A 19,581-nucleotide genomic window follows, 5' to 3' on the forward strand; every position below is an offset into this window, starting at 1 on the left:
CTACACAAAGCAGCAAGCCCCTGGGGAAACCATAACTGGGTTTGTGACCTCTCTCCGCCAAGCTGCCCGGTTCTGCAACTTCTCAGAGGCCTGAAGGACGAGAAGCTGCAACGACGCCTCTACGCTAAGAAGGACCTAACGTTCCAGGTCGCTCTGGAGGAGGCCCCGGCAACAGAAGCTGCCGAGAGGTCAACGCAAGAGGCACGGCCGAGCCTGCCGTCCCAACCGAGGGTCCACCACGAAGACCTCACCGACGACTCAGGATCTGACAGGGAGGAGGTGCACCGAGTACAGCAGCGCACTCAAGCAGCGCACAGACCACAGCTGCCTCGACGAGAAGGAGGGAACTGCGCAAGCTGCGGGGAGAGTCACGAGAGGAGGACCTGCCGTTTCCGCAACGCAGAGTGCAGGCAGTGCAGAAAATCGGGACACATCGCCCGGGTGTGTCGGGCTCAGCCCACCCGACACCAGGCATCAGATGACCAATCCAAGAGCCCCAGGTCCCGGGGCCCAACGCACCAAGGCAACTCGACGGAGCTCACAGACTTCCAGGTATACCAGTTGCCCCACCCCAATGTAGAGAAAATTTATGTAGAGGTACAGATAGAAGGGGCCCCATGCCGCATGGAGCTTGACACGGGTTCAACTCTATCCATAATCTCGGCAAGGACCTTAAGGAAACTGTGTCCTACTGGGGGTCCCAAACTCAGGCCGGCCCCATTCACCCTCCGGGACTTCCAGAAACGTAAGGTCCCCACAGTGGGGGTGGGGACCTTCAGGGTGCAATACCGAGGGTGGACGCGGCAACTGGACTTGCTTGTGGTCAAGGGCCCCTACATTAGCTTACTGGGATTGGCATGGTTTGGACCACTGGGGCTAGCCATCTCCGGGGTGAACCACACTAGCTTACAAGTGGACGTGGATGTCATATGCAAGGAATTTCCAGGGGTTTTCGATGGGAAATTGGGACAGTATACGGCCCCCCCATTTCGCTACAGCTTGACCCTGCAGTATGACCGGTCAGGCTCAAGGCCCGCCGGGTCCCGTTCGCCTTGAAACCCCGTATAGACGAGGAATTGGACCGGCTCGTGGAGCAAGGAGTGCTGGAGCCAGTGCCTAATGCCCCCTGGGAAACCCCAATCGTCACACCCGTCAAGCCTAATGGTTCGGTCCGCATCTGCGCAGACTACAAATGTACCATAAACAAGGCCCTCACGGCCCACGCATACCCAGTGCCAGTGGTCAGCCATGTCCTTGCCACCCTGGCTGGGTCGAAAATTTTTGGCAAGCTGGACTTGGCCCAAGCATATCAACAGCTGCCAGTAGATGAGGCCACAGCAGAGGCACAGACGATTGTGACGCACAGAGGAGCGTTCAGGGTAAAGTGGCCGCAATTCGGTGTCAGCGTGGCACCAGGCATATTCCAGAATCTAATGGACTCTCTCCTTAAAGGGATTCCTGGCGTCACCCCCTTCCTTGATGATGTGTTGATTGCCGGGCCCACACCAGAGGAGATTGAGGACGGCCTCCGCACCGTTTCCAGACGGCGGGTCTCAAGGTGAAGCGGGAAAAATGTCTACTAGGAGTGCCTCAGGTGGACTTTCTGGGATTTCTGGACGCCGAAGGGGTCCACCCGACTGGGGACAAGGTATGGGCCATTTGTGATGCCCCAGCGCCCAAGAGCAAGACTGAACTTCAGGCCTTCTTGGGACTATTGAACTTTTACCCTTCCTTCCTTCCCCACAAGGCGGCGGTAGCGGAGCCCCTACACAGACTCCTGGACAAGCGGGCCCCTTGGGTGTGGGGCCAGTACCAGGAGGCCGCATTCCAGGCAGTCAAGGACTTGCTTGTCTCAAACTCGGTCTTGGCACACTTTGACGAGAGGCTGCCAGTGGTGCTAGCATGCGACGCCTCACCCTATGGCATTGGCGCTGTCCTGGGGCACCAACTCCCGGATGGAAGAGAGGTACTGGTGGCGTACTTTTCCCAGACACTCAACGCAACCGAGCGGAACTACTCGCAAATCGACAAGGAGGGTCTGGCAATCGTGAAGGGATTAAAAAAATTCCATGATTTCTTGTACGGGCGGCCCTTCACCATGGTGACTGACCACAAGCCGTTGCTTGGCTTGTTTGCCCCCGAAAAGCAGACCCCCCCAAGTGCTGTCTCCTCGTGTCCTCAGGTGGTCAATTTTCCTTGCCAGCTACCAGTATGCACTGATTCACCAACCTGGGAAGGCGATGTGCCATGCGGATGCCCTCAGCAGGCTACCACTACCGGAAACAGGCCCTGACCCAGCACCTGCACAAGAGGTTATGAGCCTGGAGCTGCTTCCCAACCGCCCCATTCAGGCACAAGAAGTTGCACACCATTCCAAGAAAGATAGGGTCATCTCCCGGGTCCTGGACTGGGTGTGGAGGGTATGGCCCAGCAGCAGCCCCGGGCCAGAATTCGCCGGCTACACAACCCGCAAACATGAACTGTCGGCCCACAAGGGGTGCCTGTTATGGGGAAGCAGGGTCGTTGTTCCCCAGCCCCTCTGCAAAAGGGTCCTCAAAGCCCTACACGAGACACACCCAGGGGTAGTAAGAATGAAGGCCCTTGCCAGGAGTTATGTGTGGTGGCCGGGGATCGACGGAGAGATAGAGGCCTGGGTCAAACACTGCCAGGCCTGCCAAGAATCCCACCCAGATCCCCCAAGGGCCCCAGTCCAGTCCTGGGAGTCCTCCCGAGCACCATGGTCATGCCTGCATGTGGATTTCGCTGGCCCCTTTCAGGGGAAAACATTCTTCATAGTGGTGGACTCCTACACCAAATGGCTGGAAGTCGCACTGGTACAGTCCACTTCCACGTCCGCAGCCATCCGGGTACTACGCAGGCTGTTTGCAACCCACGGGCTCCCTGACACTCTCGTCTCAGACAACGGGACTGCATTTACGTCAGGAGAATTCCAAACCTTCACAGCGCAGAACGCCATCCGCCACATCCGTTCGGCGCCGTTCCACCCTGCCACCAATGGCCAAGCAGAACGCATGGTGCAGACCACCAAGGACACCCTTCGCCGCATGACGCAAGGGGATTGGGAGTACCGCCTTGCCACATTCCTTCTAGCACAGCACCCCCAGCTCAACGACTGGCCGGAGCCCCGCTGAACTACTAATGGGTCGGCGCCTTGCAATCAGATTGGACCGCCTTCACCCCGATAGAGCTCAGGATGAGGTAGTGGTGGGGGAAGGCAGGAACCCCCGGCCCTTCGAGGCCCAGGACCCAGTGTACGCAAATAATTTTGGGGCAGGCCCAGCATGGGTACCCGCCACAGTCACCAGGGTCACTGGCCCCGTGTCGTACGAGGTGCTAATGGATGGGGGGCAATGCTGGCGCCACCACTGCGACCAGATACAGCGACGATTCCCGGGAGAAAACCAGGAGGAGGACAGGTCAGAGGAGTCCCAAGGGAACAGCGGGGCAGTGAGGCCCATAGAGCAGGAGGGGCCAGCAGGAGAGGCGGAGAGGCAGAATCAGTAAATACAGAGAGGACCCGCGAGGCCGAAAGGACACCGGAACCAGAACCATGACTGAGCGAGCCAGTTGCGCCAGACCAAACAGCCCCATCACAGCCAACATCCTTGGAACACGAGCCAGAACCTGGAACACCCCAGGCCGCAACGCACACGTAGGCCGCCGGCATACCTTGAGGACTATGAATGCGACCTCCCGGGCAGGACTGGAACTTAGAGGGGAGGGGTCTTATGTACTGAGTTGAATAGGATCCAAACTGCAGCAGTCTGATTGGTCCTAGAACAATAGGATCCAAAATGCAGCAGTCTGATTGGTCCTAGAGCAATGCAGCAGTATGACTGGTTGGCAGGAACCACCCAATCATGCTCCAGATAGAAGTGAATCCACAACCTGATTGGCTTACAGTAGAATTCCAGAATTAGCCAATCATGTGCAGCCCATTGTGTAAATAATGTATATAAAGCAGATACTGTGAGGGGACTTTCATTCATTCCTCCTCACCACTATGAGCTGAATAAAGAGCATGAAATCACTTTGCGACTCTGAGTATATTTCATGCACTAAGTTTTGAAATGGTAACTTATTAAAGTTTACTTAATAATATTTTTTTAGATGTGGACACACCTAGCTTTGCTCCAGCCTCTCCTCTAACCCATTATGAGCTGCTCAAGGGCAGAGGCGATGGAGAGGCAGTGGGATGCTCCCTTGCAGCTGGGACCGCTGTTGTTCAGGATAAGCACCGACTCAGCCTCCTCCCTGAGCTCTGCAGCTGGCCAGGAAAATAGGGACGTTCCAGGATCAAATCAGAAGTGAGGATGGCTTTCATCGTTCTGGGACTGTCCATGGAAAAATCAAGACACTTCCAGGGCATGAAATGCGTACTCCATCTGTATCAGTGGCTATCGAAAGCAGACAGACATAAATCAAAACCTGAAATCACACCATCTCCACTTACATTTGGAGAATTTGGGATACTTCACAGCAGCCAGTACTGTAATAAGTCATTCATATATCTTAAAAGCGGAAAGGAAGCCGGCGTCGCTGCCTATGGTGCCTCAAAAGAATTTTCTTTAGCTACCGTACAAAGAAGAGAGCTTTAAGGACGTTCACCCGCTTGACAAATGTGAATCTTTTCCTTTGTATTCCGCTAACACCCAGTACTCCCACACACACTGACAAAGCAAACACTTCTTTATTATTCAGGTCTGCGGTGCAAGAAGCCAAATGATCATTTAATTTACAGTTCTGAAGAAGAGAGTAGTTAAGTACTCCAACGCGTTCAGATGTCTTTAAGAAAAAAAGGAAAGAAAAAATATCTCTCTCCCTGGGCAGCATTCCTGAAGACTGTGGGCGCAAGTTGCCTGCTATTAATGGGCAGTTGATATCAGAGGCCCTATTGTATTGCTCGCTTGTATCAAGTGTGCCATGGAAACAAGTAGGCCTCAAAAACACATTAACCTGGTTGGATGTGAACTGAAGCCAGACTTTGACTCAGGTGCTAACATAGCATGGAATGAACTAGCAGGCAGATCAGATTTGCTTCGCTTGCCAGGCGAATGGGAGTGGCTTTGGACGTTACTGAACGGGAAGTTGGGGTGTGTGTGTTATGTACTGAGTTGAATAGGATCCAAAATGCAGCAGTCTGATTGGTCCTAGAACAATGGGATTCAGAATGCAGCAGTCTGATTGGTCCTAGAACAATAGGATCCAGAATGCTGCAGTTTGATTGATCCACAGGAGCCACCCAATCCAGCTCCAGGGTGAAGTGAATCCGCAACCTGATTGGCCTACAGGAGAATCCTGGAATTAGCCAATCACGTGGGGCCCATTGTGTAAATAATGTATATAAAGCAGACATTCTGGGGAAAATTCCATTCCTCCTCACCACTATGAGCTGAATAAAGAGCATGAAATCCACTCTCGACTCCGAGTATATTTCAGGGCATAAGGCAAAGGGAGCTGGCACCATGCATGCAGAAGTTGCACAGTTCAGTCCCCAACATCTGCAGGCAAAATAAACTCAGGTCTGGGAAGAAACTAGAGTTGGCAACCAACAAATATTTTGCCTGGCTACTGCCATTTTGGCTTCTTTGTATCAGGCATTGTGGAGCGGGGATGTCTCCTGTTTTATCTAAATCTGCCAGGCTGCAATCTCCAAATCACCAAAAGCAACAGGCGCCAGTCTCTGACCTGCAAAAACTCACCTCCAGTTCCAATTACTGAATGGATTTTTTTTAATAAAAAATGATAATGACAACAGTACCAATACCTCCATCTAGAGCAGGCATGGGGAACTGGATTCCCATGTGGTGGCTGAATCCAGACCTCTCCTAGCCCCTGCAGCCCACTGTATTTTAGGGAGGAGGGTACACCCACCTGTCAGCCACATACAAGAGTGCAGCACCCAAAATGGCCGTTACAATCTTGCTCAAAAAAGTGGGATGTCCCATTTTCTCCCAGGACACTTGGCGGGTATGAAAACATGGGGAAAGTGGGGAGAAGGGAAAATGACGCACACCACCTTGAGCTTCTTAGAGGGAAAAGGTGAGGCAGGAATATAAATAAAGAAAAATAAGATGCACACAGTCACGAAATTAAAAGACGCCTGCTTCCTGGGAGAAAAGCAATGACAAACCTAGACAGCATCTTAAAAAGCAGAGACATCACCTTGCCAACAAAGGTCCGTATAGTAAAAGCTATGGTTTTCCCAGTAGTGATGCATGGAAGTGAGAGCTGGACCATAAAGAAGGCTGATCGCCGAAGAATTGATGCTTTTGAATTATGGTGCTGGAGGAGACTCTTGAGAGTCCCATGGACTGCAAGAAGATCAAACCTCTCCATTCTTAAGGAAATCAGCCCTGAGTGCTCACTGGAAGGACAGATCCTGAAGCTGAGGCTGAGGCTCCAATACTTTGGCCACCTCATGACCCTGATGTTGGGAAAGATGGAGGGCACAAGGAGAAGGGGGCGACAGAGGACGAGATGGTTGGACAAGTGTTCTCGAATCTACCAACATGAGTTTGACCAAACTGCGGGAGGCAGTGGAAGACAGAAGTGCCTGGCATGGGGTCATGAAGAGTTGGACACGACTAAACAACAACAAGATGCACACTTGCTACTGCCATCAGCAGGCACAGCCAAACACTTCTGTCTCCCTGGCTGGGGAAGCTAGCTGTGTTGGAGGCAGGCAGGCAGGGCAAAGCACTGCCACAGCTACCTCCTCAGAGGCTCTAGCTGTGCACCATTCTAATTTTTAAAATTTCTAACCCCCGGGCGAGTGTAGTAGTGAGCTATGTCAATCAGACCACAGTTGGGGGGGGGGATCACAGAGCCAATGAGAGCACCGGTGTAGCAAGGAGCGGGCCAAGCTCCCTCGCAGCCTGGTCCCTTACTGTTTTCACTGGTCCCGCAATCCCAAAATGCCTAATAAATACAAGCAAGCAAGAAAGCAAACAAAGAAGGCTGCACCAAGGGCCCATCAAGATTTGGCCAGCAGTATTTCTTGTCACATGCAGGAAGGAGAATTTGTCCTTCTCCCCTCCCAAGCAGAGGGAACTTGTCCCCTTTGACCATCGAGGGAAATGAACATTATTCAAAAATGAAATAAAAAACAGACCTATCCAAAGGCAGACATCACGTCTGGGAGTGCTTCAGGCTACATTGAAAGCTGCCCTGCCTCTGAGCAGTTGTTCTGTCACAAAAGAAAAAAGCACAGAGGCAGGGGAGAGTCAAGAAAAGCCCTAGGTAATTGTGTGCTACGCTTGTCCATTGTTACATTCTGTGTGCTTTCTCGAGAACACCAAAACCTACAAAACACATTGGTTGGGCTAGTGGGCAGACTGCTGAGGGCTATCTCCAAGTGATTTTTGTTATCATTTGCTTAAAAAAAATTATACCCCTTAATAAAAAAAAACCTATAAGCTGCTTCCATAAAAGCAACAAGAACGCAACAACATTCAATAAAGGTTTCCTAAAAACCAGAATAGAACAAAACAATATATATCGCAATTAAAAGTGGGCAGCGTACAGAACAATGTTCCTTGATTTGACGCTCCTGGCAAAAACAAAACAAAAAAGCAACATTTTTGTCATCCTCAGAATGTGGCAAAAAAGTCAGATAATTCCATGAGTGCTCAATATTTCAGTTTAACACGCACACCCAGAGCATTGTGTACAATGTGGACATAGAAGAATTATGCTGAAAAGAACAGAGCCTGTCTAGAGGAGAGTGACCAGAATGGTGAGGATCTGGAAACCTATGAGGAAAGGCTGAAAGAGACATGTTTGCTCGGCAGGGAGAAGAGAATCATAGAATTGTTGAGTTGGGTCATCTAATCCAACCTGCTGCAATGCAGGACTCTCAATGTGTAGCCCCCCACCCAATTTGAAACCATGCCGGACCCTGCTTAGCACTGCAAATGTGCTAGACCAAGGGCTGCCACACCGAAAATAGAGCAGATTTCTCCTCTCTTGCTCCAGAGGACACAACTTGAACCAATGGATGGAAATTGTAGGGAAGCAGATTTCATCTAAACAGTAAGACACACTTCCTAACAGCAGGAGACAGCTTTGCAAAAAGGGTTGGCTCTCCTTCACATGAAGTATTTAATCAGAGACTGACAGCCATCTGCCAGGGATTCTGAGATCGTATCCTGCACTGTAGAAGCTGCACTTAGTACCTAGGGTGGATTAAATGGGCTCCAAGATACCTTCCAATGAATACTCATTGTGGAATATATTGCGTGGTTTCATTTGATAGGATCTGAATTAAATCAATTACCTCCTCTGCTGGTGATTTTTCAGGTATGTAAAAAATAATAATATTGCAATCAATGCCTTGCCAAGAGATGCTACTGCATTAGGTTTGTGTATCAGCATGCTCATCTGTTAAGAAATGTTGCCTTCCTTTGCTGTGTCTCTTAGGCGATAATCACTTACCCGGGAGTAAACCTCATTGAACTCAGTGGGATTCGTAGTGTTATTATATCAAGATTATTGGTTAGTAATTTTTACTGTTAAAAAACGATAGTACCCAACAATTATAAAGGAGTCTACTAACACATGATTACTTGCAGAAGTCAAAGGCATATCAAGACTTCTCAGTTTGTTGCAGCATAATGGGTATGAAAGAACTGCCACCAGTCTGGTAATCTAGTATCAGCACAGACAAAAAAAATTGTAGCCAACTGCGCAGTCCCAAATCCATCGGGTATACCATTAAATTCATTTCCCAGTCCTGCAGCATTCTGGATCAAAAACATGGAAATGGAAATTAAACTATTTGTTATCTACCAGTTGCAAATCTGAATGCCAGTCAAAACAGGTTCCTAAATTCTACAACCACAGTTGATAATAACAGAAGTTACCAGCAAAAAAACAAACAGCAGCATAATGGGAAACAAACTGACACTTTTACTGCTGCAGCTGAATCAGAGTCTAATTTGCACACATGCTTATGAAAAAGCGTTGTGAGCGTGGCATGAAAAGCAACAGCATCCTCAGGTTTGCAGATATGAAAGACAGCAAGTTATACATTCATCAATCATTTTGCAAGAGAAATCAAACCTAAGCTACAAATCACCAGCATTATAGCAATATGCTATTTTTTAAAAAGCAGCACGCTTCTGAATCAGAGATCACTGTGTGCTTCATAATTCACAAGAAAGGCATTTTACTTACAAGGCTTCTTAAGCAAATTGATCATTTTGAACGGCAGGTGAGAGGCAGAAGCAGAGAGCCTTTCCTGCTTTGATCCCCTTCAAAGGAAAAACTGAAACTATGAGATCACGGATGGAAAAATTTATCCCAAAATTGGTTAAAGAATATTTAAAAGCAAATGAAGTTTGTGTGGGCACAGCCTGGTGGTTCAAGTTGAAAATACATGGGCTATATTTGGATTTCAGAAAAAAAGAAACGCCCACAGATGTCTTTGGAAAGTAAAGAAGCCTCTAGCAGGAATTGTTCCTACTCAGTAAAAGTCAGCAAGGCAGGGCTCAAATTATATAACAGAAGGAAATGGGGGGGGGACCTTAACAAAATGCACAAGCCCCAAACTTCAAACCTCCTCCCCAGTTTAATCAAGTCATGACAACTCTATGGACTTCTAAAAAAACAGTAGCTTAAGGGACCACCAGAAAAAGATTGGGTTGGAGATCTTTTGCCTCCCCACTAATTCAAGCACTACAGAAAGATTTAGCATAGGAATAATGAGCTTGGGCCCCACAGCTACCTCAAATATTGTAAAATATATCCCATTGACTTGTGTGATGACTTAGCCTCACCACATCAGAGCGAAAACATATGTGCCTTGATAATTATGGGCTGACTGCATAGGCTGGAACTAAACTGTTAAGGAACAGAAAGAAGGTGGCTGCTGAAAATAGAAGCCCAGTTTTGTGGTACCTTTTCCTCAAAAATGTATAGTACTATTTACCTCATATCCTGACATCAGCCAGTGGCATGGAGCAGGAACAGAGGGAGATTCAGCAAAATGATATCAAGGCATGAGGTAAATTGGAGAAAGGTGGACTTAACACGCCAGCACTTGGAAGTGAGCTTGAGAATGAACTGGTGACTAATATAGTAGATTCAAAACTGACTTAATAGTCGCCATGCAGCTGGTCCAAGCCAATGATCATGAAGCAGTATATATTCTGCTAACCACAGTTTCTGATCATTCCTCTGAGGCAGTCCCTACATACAGCACTGAGGACCGTGGTGAGGCCATTTATGTCCCGGTGGGATTGCAGTTAGCACATTAGCCTCAGAGGCCATTTGTCTCTTCAAAGAAAACGGCAGATCTAAGTTACATGTTCGATATTTCAGGGAGAGCATCGCCCAGCCCACAACAAGCTCAACATCACCTCCGAGTCCAGATGAGTCACCCTTGTCTTATCTTGATTGGGTTAGTTACTGACCACAGCCCTATTCAGGCATTAGGGCTGATTAGGGAATGTCAACATGAGCAGGAGCTGGGGATACACGTCAACTCCGCCCCCCAAAGCCCTCATGTGAACGAGCCTTTACTCCTGACTTTCCCATATTGAGTGGGAAGCTCTGAAAAGGCGTCGAAGGCTGTTCAACTGCACACACTGAGAAGCCTCCACACGCAATCAGGAACTCTGCCTTATCAGGGCTCCTGAGAACCACACAGGTCTTTAGCCTCCTTCTGACCCCACCGGAAGTGGAGAATGTATGCCTCCCATGGCCTCTCTTCCTGTTTACATTCCCTACTCAGGCTGGGCTAGAATTTCAGGAGTGCTACAGCTTCAGCCAAGTTTGATGAAATGGATAAATAGACCAGGGTTCCATCAGCTTAACACTTTGCCCCTAAATCCCTGGAAAACATTACTTGACATACTAATATAGACAGGCTTATTAAAATAGCAGGAGCATCAACTGCCCATCAGTGCCCATTAAAAAGCTCACATAATTAGCTGTCAGGCTATACAAAAGCCTACAGAAAAAGATGGCCAAGTCTTCACAATAGAGCATGTCTGCGCTCTCTGACAATGTGTAATTAAGGGCAGTTTCCTTGTCCATTCTCTAGCTGTGTCTTTTATATAGGGATAGGGGGAAAGTAACAACTCCTAGCATGACCTTTGGGGAAATGCATTAGCAGCACTGACACCAATTTGACATTTTATTTCAATTGCCCACTTCAAGGCGAGCAATAGCCTCTGGGCCTGCTAAGAGCTTCTTTAACTAAAATCTAGATATAAATCTTTCATGGTCACTTTATCAGGGCTTATGAAGCTGTTTTCTTCTCTTCTTTCAAATATGCATTATGCTCAACCTTAGACAATGGGGTAAGAGAGTTTGAATTGATGCCAGAGTTAGACCTTGAACTCAAGACAACAGGCCGGTTCAGCAAATACGCACCCTGGTGAGGGGGAAAAAAGAAGTGAGCTCCAGATGCCTGTCAGCGCAGATGAATGTTAAAAAAATGTAAACCAACCAAAATATTGCAAAAATCGTCCCATTAGAAACAAGGCATCACGATGCCCAGCAGTTACACAAAGGGCTGAATGTGTTGTCTGTGAAAAGAACGACATATGGAATTACAGTGGTACCTCGGGTTACAAACACTTCAGGTTACAAATGCTTGGGGTTACAAACTCCACTAACCCAGAAGTAGTATCTCAGGTTGAGAACTTTGCCCCAGGATGAGAACGGAAATCGCACACCAGCGGCACGGCACCAGCATGAGGCCCTATTAGCGAAAGCGCGCCTCAGGTTAAGAACAGTTTTGGGTTAAGAAGAGACCTCCGGAACAAATTAAGTCGGTAACCCAAGGTACCACTGTAGTATGACTGGTTCCAGTGAGAGCACACTGCCCATGTTCTCCTAAAATCTTTAATCCACCTCTCCTTTTGCTTTCTCAAGTACCATAAGAGCAGTAGGGAAGATCGTCTGGGGATTGCAAATTCCAGAGCCGTGGTTTGCAATGCAGCACACGCCCCACAAGGGGTTAATTTGAGAATGAGTTAATAACAGTGAATGGCCTTTTAGGCTTCCTCCACGTGAATAGGAGTTCACTTTTTGAATAATAAGAATTATATGTCACGGGGGCAGGGCATCAGGATTTTAGAGAGGCTTAGGTGGGGCATGGCCAAAAAAAGGTTGGGAACCACTGTTCTAGAACTTCGTTTGGTGGGCCACACATTTATAGACCTCAGCCTGTCCTACACATTTGTGCTAGCCACGGGAAATAGCAAAGGATTATTATGTTGAATCATAAGATAGTTATTTACTCATTTAGGTATCAAATTGAAATTTTATCAATAGGTTATTATTACAGCTGGGCAACCGGTATGACGTTCAGATCGTGATACTGGTTGCAGACTTTTTGAGCTGGCAATATACATTGCAGCTCCTCAACCACTGCCAGCACAGCACATTTTACTCCCAATCTCTTTCCTCCAGTGATCCAGCTCTGAGGGCCTTCTGGTGGTTCACTCACTGTGAGAAGTGAGGTTACAGGGAACCAGGCAGAGGGCCTTCTCGGTAGTGGCGCCCACCCTGTGGAATGCCCTCCCATCAGATGTCAAGGAAATAAACAACTATCTGACTTTTAGAACACATCTGAAGGCAGCCCTGCTCAGGGAAGTTTTTAATGTTTGATGTCGTATTGTGTTTTAATTTGTTGGAAGCCACACAGAGTGGCTGGGGAAACCCAGTCAGATGGGCGGCATATAAATAATTTATTTATGATGATGATGATGATGATTAGGTAGCTCATTCATAAGTCAGGAGGAACCCGTGCAATCATTTAAACAGTATTCCAGCAGTTCCCATGCAATTATGGTAACTTCGTAAGGACTCCACACGGATAATTGAAGGTGTTTGTCTGAGCTTGCTAGTGGAGAGAGCAGTCTCTGCTGCTAATGCTCATCCTTGCATTTCAGCAATGACATAACTCTTAAGTATTCATATTTTACTCAAAAAGAGACCTGGCACCTTGCCTTTCTTGTCTAATTAAAGTTGGAGATCCTTTAAGCTCCTTCCAGTATTGTTTTTTCTCATACGTATCTGCTGACAGGTAAATTCCACTGCCACTTTTCATGGATTGGGTGGTTAAAAAAACATTCATGCACAGCCAGAGAAATAAAAACTGCAAACTGAAAGAAGTGTAAAACACCGTTGTAAGGGGTGGGAGAAAGGCAATGAATTTAGTGAGGTCACACAGCACGCTTCAACACACAATGAAATTATTCTCTTCAGCTGAATAATTTCATGTCAGTACACTGCACCAATAGTCACAGCAAAAACAAACAAAACCCACACTATTTGCAATTATAAAGAGACAGAACCATCACAATGCTGTCTGCATCCATTGGTTCTCTTTATGCTTCCACTTTCTCCAGTTCCAACCCAACTATTGGGCCAATGGAACATCTGCCCCAAGCACGGCTTGTGACCCAGTGACCAACGGACAAGTACTGAGTGCCCCTGTACTACCCTATGACCTCTTAGCCGTGTAGATATGAGGGAACTTATAATAATGACCAGTGAAAAAAATATGATAATGACCAGTGAAAAAATAACTAGGTTCAGCCTCTTATTTTGTCTCCAGTTATGGAGTCAGCTTTGGGGAAAGTTATGAGGACAAAATCTCATATAACATTTTCCTGTGTGAAAAGGCTAAAGTGATTTGGCCTTGTCAGTTGGGTGAGGGGATTGTCTCAGGTGAGACTTGACAATCTGTTTAGAAATTAATGCATGGGGAAAACAGAGAGGAAGTTTTTCTCCCCCTCTCAAAAAACTAGAATTTGGAGCAGCCTTACCCCTCAAAGAGCTACAATTCTTCAGCATCCGCAACACAGCTAAAGCAGTTTGCAAAATTCTTCAGGTTGGGAATGTGCTTTGAATGTGCTTTAAATGTATGATGTGTACGCAGCCACAATCAAATGTATGGCTTTCTCCACTATGAGATGAAGTCTTCAAAGGAGAATTAGGCCCATTCACGTTGAATAGACCCATCAATGAGGAACAGTTGAGAGAATTGGGCATGTTTAGCCTGGAAAAGTGGAGACTGAGAGGAGACAGCCATCTTCAAATATCAAAAGGGCTGTCGAATGGAGGCTGGAGCTCTGCTCTGGAGGGTAGGACCTGAACGAATGGCTTCAAGGTACAAGGAAGAAGATTCTGACTAAATGTCAGGAAGAACTTTGACAGTAAGAGCTGCCTGACAGTGGAATGGACTCCCTTGAGAGGCTGTGGACTCTCCTCCTTTGAAAGTTTTTGAGCAGAGGCAGGGTGGCCATGTCATGTTAGATGATCATCTATCACATATAATTTAGTCGAGATTCCTGCATTGCAGGGGGTGGATCAGATGGACCCTTAGGGTCCCTTCCAACTATACAATTCTATGATTCTACGAAAGCCACTGAACATCAGTTGCTAGGGAACAACAATGGAAGAGGGCAATTGCCTTCCGGCTTGCTTGTGAGCTTCCTGAAAGCATCTGTAACTGTGGAAGCAGAATGGTGGGTTAGAATTACTAGACAAACTTTCAGCCTCTCAGCAGGAGTCTTACATCCCTTCTTATATTCTTATCCATTTAAAAAGCTAATCTTGTGCAAGCATTTTGTGTTTCCAGATTGGGACTGCTTCTGGAATACTGGAATATTTAGCTGTCTGTCAATTTGGGTCCCTTCCCGCATCAGTATGATTTCCATCCTATGCCCTTGGGCTATAGTACCATTGGCTGTTGACCTGGCACAAATCCTTTAAGAGGCTGCATCTTTTCTCCAACTTCTTGCATGAAGCAAGTGTAAGCAGGGCATCAATAATTCACAACCAGTGCCTTATTTCCACATCAGCAATAATAATATGTCTCTGTCTTAAGTGTGTGTTTCTTGTCTCCCCTCTTTCTTAGGTAGTGAGGCTGATTTCTTTGGAGAGGTTGTGTTCCCCTTCAGGGCAGAGGAAGAAAGCCTAAAGAAAAAGGAACAACTCCTTACACATACCCCACCCTAAGCTGCTTTCTGGCCTCAGTGCAAGTTGAACCACGTGCCAAGTTCTGAAAGAGCTGCTGTAGCTGTTGCAAACTCTTAAGTGTAGACAGCCGAAATCCAACAAATTATGAGCTTATATTGCAAATATATCTGTTCAGGATTTCAATGGGAACACTTCCATGTTTAGTGCTATGGGAGAAAGAACAAAACTCTGACTAAAATAGCAGCAATGGGGTACTTTTTAGCAAGAGTATGTCTCTTGATGCATGAGGGTGCAAAGTTTTGAGTGACGTGGAATGCTTCATTCAGTATGTGTTAGCCTCAAAGCTTTCTAAAACACTTGCATTGCTTGTCTTTTTTATAGCTTATTCTCTGGGGTAAACGTGGAAATAGCTGCCTATGCTCTGCATTCCTGGTTGGGGTCATCCCATCCCATCAACAGGAAGCGTTGTTCGACTCTGGCTGCCCAAATGACTGGTAGTATTAATGTCACATTGAAAAGCCCATGGCTTGTAAGTAATACCCTAAATGGGTTTATGTAACAAAAATAGTTCACTGCCCTCATAATTTCAGTTCTAAATATCTACTGCATGACCCTTAGCACTTGACTACCTGATTTAAGAGTTTCAAGGCCTTATGTGACATCAGGGTACATAAACCAGTTGCAGCCTTCAGCTTTTGTCCTCTTGGGTGTTAGAAAATAGGAAGGTAGCTTATTTAGCTCAATACAGTCATACCTCGGTTTTCGAACAGCTTAGTTCTTGAACGTTTTGGCTACCGGACGCCGAAAACCCGGAAGTGAGTGTTTTGGTTTTTGAGCTATTTTTGGAAGCCAAATGTCCAATGGGACTTCCGATAGGCTACAGGAGCCAATCAGAAGCTGCACTTTGGTTTCTGAACGTTTTGGAAGTTGACTTCCAGAACGGATTCCGTTACACTTCTGAGGTACAACTGTATTATCTAGTAGGGTGCGCACTAGATTGTGCTGAATCTCCAAGCAAATTGGGATTGAACCCTCCTGCTCACATTGTGATGGGGGGGGAGAAGTATCATTTCCTCCTCCTCACCCCTTCCGCTCCCAACTGTATGTGTTTAATTAGGGTTTTAAAAAGTCCTAATTGAAGACTAGCCCCACCCACAGATTGATCTGGGACAGAATCTGGGTTGGATTTACCTGGATTGGCCCAGGTCAAGGAAGGGCTGCTCAAGGCCCCCAGACTGGGCTGCCAGATTGGGTTGGGAAGGGCTGTAAAGGGTAAAGGGGACCCCTGACCATTATGTCCAGTCATGACTGACTTTGGGGTTCCGGCGCTCATCTCGCTTTATTGGCCGAGGGAGCCGTTGTTTGTCCACAGACAGCTTCCAGGTCATGTGGCTAGCATGACTAAGCTGCTTCTGGCGAACCAGAGCAGCACACGGAAACGCCTTTTACCTTCCCGCCTGGAGCGGTACCTATTTATCTACTTGCACTTTGATGTGCTTTCGAACTGCTAGGTTGGCAGGAGCAGGGACCGAGCAACGGGAGCTCACCCCGTCACGGGGATTCAAACCGCTGACCTTCTGATCGGCAAGTCCTAGGCTTTGTGGTTTAACCCACAGCGCCACCTGCGTCCCTTTGGGAAGGGCTGTACACAGCCCTATTATCTTCGCCGACTGGTAGCAGCACTAGCTAATTTCAGGCAGGATTCCTTCTCAGGCTTACTTGGAGTTGCGACAGATTGTGTGTGGGACCCTTTTGCATGTAAAACAAAAGCTCTTCTGTGTCTATGGTGGCATTAGACTAGGTTCAGCCACTGGTTACAGGCAACATTTGCAGATGTAGGAACCTGGGGTCTCTCTCTGCTGTACAGATTCTGCCCCACCCCCCTTTCTTAATGCTTTGGTTGATTGGCATCTGTCTATCTCAGGAGACAATGGAGGAGTGTGCCTTTGGGGGTGAAGTCAAAAGGCTGGAAGGTTACATAGTGCTGGTGTTTTCCCAAGCAATTTCCAAAAGAAAATATGCACCACAAAATCAATTAAAATAACACGGATGTGAACGTCCAAAAAGATTAACCAATTCTCAAATTCTGTCTCTTTAATTTGCATCACAAAGCAAAAGTTTAGGGTTTTGTTTTTCTCCAATACCTGCAGCATTGCTACCCAGTCCCTCAGACTGAACATTGTGTTCTGTATCTCTTTCATCTGTAGCCATGGTTTTGCTAAATGTTACTGAAACAAAATTACAGCATGTCAAATTTTACATTGATTAATCGTGAAATTCAGGTTTAACACCATTAGAGTGCAGGCTCGTTTCAGCATTGTCTGATTAACAATGAAATGAACCATACCTAAACTGGGTTCCCCCTGCCCCAGAAAGGCAATGTGCAAGAAACAATGGCTCCAACTTATTTTAATTACTTTTACTTTATCACACAACACGGGAATGGAGATTACCTTTCATAAACAATGATGCGAGTTGTAGTTTTTCTCGTTTATACCGTCATCAGGCAAAACAAATGAGCTTGGGCATGATAAGGTTTGAACTGCATAATTGTTTTTTTCATTACAACTAGTTTATGCCAGCTGCTCACCTCCCCAGGAGCCACGGGGAAGGGAGGGAAACAAAAAAACACCATGCTCTGAAATCTTGACATTAAAAAAAATGCCACATCAAAAGCCAGCATTAGGAAACCCTGCCTTGGAGGAAACAAGGGAGGAGGAAGGCAACTCCTTTGAACTGAGTAAAGTCTAGGACATTCATCCCCATATTCGGCCCTCCAGATGTTTTGGGACTACAACTCCCATCATCCCCAGCTAACAGGACCAGTGGTCAGGGATGATGGGAATTGTAGTCCCAAAACATCTGGAGGGCCGAATATGGGGATGCCTGGTCTAGGAGGTGGGGAGTATGGGCAGGTGGGGGAGAAATGGTAGAAGAGAGAAGGGTGAAAGAAAAGGGATGAGAAAGTGATTCGAAAGACAATGTCGTAGGGACAAGGGGAAAAAATGGGAGACAGGGAGAAGGAAGGAACTGAGAATTAAAGAGGACACAAGCAAGGAAATGATGGTTGCAAAGAGAAAGGAAGGGTGTATGGGACGGGGGCAAACGGTGGGAAATAGAAAATGCTGAAAGAACTACTGAGAAAAGGAATGAGTAAGAATGGGAAAGTGAGAATGAAGAAGGAAGGAAAGTGAAAGGAGGAGTGAAAGTGAAAGACAGGGTTGTTGTTTTTCTTCTCTAGCTCAAACTCTCCCGGAGTTAAGTGTCTAGAGCTGGGGACACTTAAAACTACAAGCTGGAGCCTGACGCATAGCAGATACCTGCTCTGGGGACAAGGCAAAAGGGCAAGGCTCCCATTTATAACAAGTCTGGCCAATCCAGAGAATTATGGCAGAGATAAATGTTGCAAACCCCACTCCCTTTTACCCCAGGAGAATGTGGTAGAGAGTGAACAAAATAGATCACAAAGGGTGTGCTGGATAAAATAGGACTTTAAATATATTCCCCGCCACCCAACTGGTTTGCATGACTGTAAGGAGGAAAAACGGTGACAAGGACATTCATGGATCAAAAAGGAAAAGATGAGTATGAAGGAAACATAGAAAATAGATAGCTTTAATAAAGCAGAACTAAATGCAGGCTTTTTGTATTTTGCACCAGACAAAGGAATTAAGACAGAGTAGAAAGTATGCCTGTGTGTGCCTCTGTGTGTCTCTGAAACTATTACCAAAGAGGAAATGGAATAGCAGACTTGAGAGACTAGAGGCTTGAACAGACTAAAGGGGTGGGTGGTGTGTGTGTGTGTGTGTGTGTGTGTGTGTGTGTGTAGAAAGAGAGCAACAGTAGATAGGTCATCAAAAAGCGAACCCTTAGCCTGAAACAACATACCAAATAATTAATGGCAGCAATGGGTTTCAGCACTATAGCAACATGCAATAATTCAACAGACAGCTGAAAAATAAAAATTATTCAGTGTGCTGTTTCATAGCACGCTGCAGCCAATGAAGGATTCTTAAAAAAACCTGAATTATCTGCATGGTGACATGAAATAAGTATGGTGGTAAAGTAGATGTATAACTCTGGCAATCCGAGGTAAACAGGATATGTTTATCCACTTGGCTCCAAATATTAAAAACTGTAGGTGATTGGGAATCAGCATATATTTGAAGGAATGCAGAAACGCCAACACAACTCGCATAGTGATTCAACATGCTTGCAAAGAATTTCCTTCCACCTACAGCAGGCATCTTCTAGTATGCATGGCTTCCAGTCAGACAAAAGCACAAGTTATTTCAGCTGCAAACGTAAGTTAATGCAGGAATGGTTTTGCTTGGCGCACTGGGAGGCAGTAGTGCCGTCAGGGTAGCACTTTGGCGTAGAAGCCCAGGACCCTACTCAACACAATGAGTAGGAGAGCTGGCTCACCACACTTTACCAACTGAGTAAAATGATAAACATTACCATCTAAACAACTAAGTTGAGAGTCTAAAAGCTGCCTAACTGTACCACTGGTATGTCTGTCTGTGTGTGAGAGAAAGGGAGAATAAATGTCACTTAGGGAAAACTAAAGGGATCAATATCAGTTACTTTATAATATATAAAGGGCCAAAATTAGTCTTC

At 46.6% G+C, this 19,581-nt stretch overlaps 1 protein-coding gene across 4 annotated transcripts in view; it reads right to left on the reverse strand.

Annotated features, from left to right (window-relative positions):
- The window catches only part of CRACD (capping protein inhibiting regulator of actin dynamics), a 119,593-nt gene that overhangs the window by 60,247 nt on the left and 39,765 nt on the right, over positions 1 to 19,581 (reverse strand). The window contains exon 1 of one of the 4 annotated variants that reach the window (XM_081019782.1): positions 9,199 to 9,319. The exons of the other annotated variants lie outside the window; for them this stretch is intronic. Within the exon in view, the coding sequence (XP_080875908.1) occupies positions 9,199 to 9,223 (25 nt within the window). The 5' untranslated portion in view covers positions 9,224 to 9,319. Of the gene's footprint in view, positions 1 to 9,198; positions 9,320 to 19,581 lie in introns of those variants that run through there. 4 annotated transcript variants of the gene reach the window in all.

The sequence above is a fragment of the Podarcis pityusensis genome, assembly GCF_964106645.2.
Source record: "Podarcis pityusensis genome assembly, chromosome: 9".
NCBI classification, from domain to species: Eukaryota; Metazoa; Chordata; class Lepidosauria; order Squamata; family Lacertidae; genus Podarcis; species Podarcis pityusensis.